We start from the raw sequence: 2,762 nt of genomic DNA, 5'->3' as shown, positions 1-2,762 counted from the left end.
CATTAAAGTCAATGGGTAGACACCTTAACATTGAAGTCTATGGGTAGACACTTTAACATTGAAGTCAATGGGTAGACACTTTAACATTGAAGTCAATGGGTAGACACTTTAACATTGAAGTCTATGGGTAGACACTTTAACATTGAAGTCTATGGGAGACACTTTAACATTGAAGTCTATAGGTAGACACTTTAACATTGAAGTCTATGGGTAGACACTTTAACATTGAAGTCTATGGGTAGACACTTTAACATTGAAGTCTATGGGAGACACTTTAACATTGAAGTCTATGGGTAGACACTTTAACATTGAAGTCTATGGGTAGACACTTTAACATTGAAGTCTATGGGTAGACACTTTAACATTGAAGTCTATGGGTAGACACTTTAACATTGAAGTCTATGGGTAGACACTTTAACATTGAAGTCTATGGGTAGACACTTTAACATTGAAGTCTATGGGTAGACACTTTAACATTGAAGTCTATGGGTAGACACTTTAACATTGAAGTCTATGGGTAGACACTTTAACATTGGAGTCTATGGGTAGACACTTTAACATTGGAGTCTATGGGTAGACACTTTAACATTGAAGTCTATGGGTAGACACTTTAACATTGAAGTCTATGGGTAGACACTTTAACATTGAAGTCTATGGGTAGACACTTTAACATTGAAGTCTATGGGTAGACACTTTAACATTGAAGTCTATGGGTAGACACTTTGATATTAAAGTCTATGGGTAGACACTTTAACATTGAAGTCTATGGGTAGACACTTTAACATTGAAGTCTATGGGTAGACACTTTAACATTGAAGTCTATGGGTAGACACTTTAACATTGAAGTCTATGGGTAGACACTTTGATATTAAAGTCTATGGGTAGACACTTTAACATTGAAGTCTATGGGTAGACACTTTAACATTGAAGTCAATGGGAGACTTTAACACTGAACCCTCACCTCCATCTTGGGCAGCAACGGAAACGCACGGCCCTGCTGCAAGGCATTCTGGGTAGCCCCACCCACTTCCGCCTGGACATGCCCCGGTGCATGCTGGGAAATCCCGGCCTGCGGAACCGCCGGTGGCGGCTGCTGCCCCGGTGCATTCTGGGAACGGCGGAGGTGGTGGGGCGGTTGCGACGGTTGCGACGGTTGCGACGGTTGCGACGGTTGCGACTGTTGCGTCGGTTGCGTCGGTTGCGTCGGTTGCGACGGTTGCGACGGTTGCGACGGTTGCGACTGCTGCGATTGCTGCGATTGCCGCGATCGGTTGCAACCGTCCATCATCATCATCCTCATCGTGACGGGTGCCGCCCTTCCTGGATCCACCTCCTCCTCCTCATCGTCGTCGTTGTCGTCATCATCTTCGTCATCGTCGTCATCGTCGTCGTCATCGTCGTCGTAGTCGGACCCGAGGGGGCGGCCGTCTTCAGCGGCGTTGGCGTTGCCACGGCCACCACGGCTACTACCGCCACCGCCACCACCACCGCCACCGCCACCGCCCATGTAGCGTACACAGCGCTTCTTCCTTCTGAGAGGAACGCACGGGGGGGACAGGGAGACCAGACGGACGGACGGACGGGCGGACGGACAGGCAGACAGCAGACCAGGCAGACAGCACAGGCAGCAGCCAGGCAGACAGGCAGACAGGCAGACAGACAGGCAGACAGCACAGGCAGCCAGACAGGCAGACAGCAGGCAGCACAGGCAGACAGACAGCAGATAGCGGGCAGCAGACAGGAGGCAGACAGCACAGGCAGACAGCACAGACAGCACAGACAGACAGCACAGGCAGCAGATAGCAGAGATACAGCAGACAGGCAACAAGCCACATAGATGGGAGGGGAGGGAGGAGACCCATAGAGAAGATGGTGGTGGTGATGGTGGTGGTGGTGATGGTGGTGGTGGTGATGGTGGTGGTGATGGTGGTGGTGGTGATGGAGGTGATGGAGGTGGTGGTGGTGGTGGTGATGGTGGTGGTGGAGGTGGTGGAGGTGGAGATGGTGGTGGTAGTGGTGGCGGTAGTGGAAGTAGTGGAGGTGATGGTGGAGATGGTGATGGTGGTGATGGTGGAGATGGTGATGGTGGTGGTGGTGATGGTGGTGGAGGTGATGGAGGTGGTGGTGGTGGTGATGGTGGTGATGGTGGTGGAGGTGATGGTGGTGGAGGTGGAAGAGGTGATGGTGGTGGTCGTGATGGTGGTGGTGGAGGTTATGGTGGTGATGGTGGTGTTGGAGGTGGTGGAGGTGGTGGTGGAAGTGGTGGTGGTGGAGGTGGTGGTGGTGGAGGTGATGGTGGTGGTGGTGATGGTGGTTGTGGAGATGGTGGTGGTGGAGATGGTTGTGGTGGTGGGGGTAGTGGAGGTGATGGTGGTGGAGGTGATGATGGCGGTGATGGCGGTGATGACGGTGGTGGAGATGGTGGTGGTGGAGGTGGTAGTGGTGGTGGTGGCGGTGGAGATGATGATGGTGGAAGAGGTGATGGTGGTGGTGGTGATGGTGGTGATGGTGGTGGGGGTAGTGGAGGTGGTGGTGGTGGAGATGATGGTGGTGGTGGTGACATAGACACACAGTGTTACACACACAGACACATGTACAACACAAGAGTTACACACACACACGTGTACACACACACACACACACGTGTACACACACACACACACACACGTGTACACACACACACACACGTGTACACACACACACACACACACGTGTACACACACACACACACGTGTACACACACACACACACGTGTACACACA

The 2,762-nt window shown here is 51.9% G+C and overlaps 1 protein-coding gene across 1 annotated transcript in view; it reads right to left on the bottom strand.

Annotated features, from left to right (window-relative positions):
* Positions 1-1,027: 1,027 nt before the first annotated feature.
* Positions 1,028-2,762, bottom strand: part of LOC144955627 (transcription factor 7-like 2) — a gene marked incomplete at its 3' end in the record, with an annotated part of 14,903 nt that continues 13,168 nt past the window's right edge. Inside the window, exons 5-6 of the mRNA XM_078885799.1 lie at positions 1,413-1,532; positions 1,028-1,177 (exon numbers count right to left, since the gene is read on the bottom strand). Of these exons, the coding sequence (XP_078741925.1) occupies positions 1,028-1,177; positions 1,413-1,532 (270 nt within the window). The remainder of the gene's footprint in view (positions 1,178-1,412; positions 1,533-2,762) is intronic.

Source organism: Lampetra fluviatilis, unplaced genomic scaffold, assembly GCF_964198595.1.
Source record: "Lampetra fluviatilis unplaced genomic scaffold, kcLamFluv1.1 SCAFFOLD_728, whole genome shotgun sequence".
NCBI classification, from domain to species: domain Eukaryota; kingdom Metazoa; phylum Chordata; class Hyperoartia; order Petromyzontiformes; family Petromyzontidae; genus Lampetra; species Lampetra fluviatilis.
This window is presented reverse-complemented; position numbering and strand designations above follow the sequence as displayed.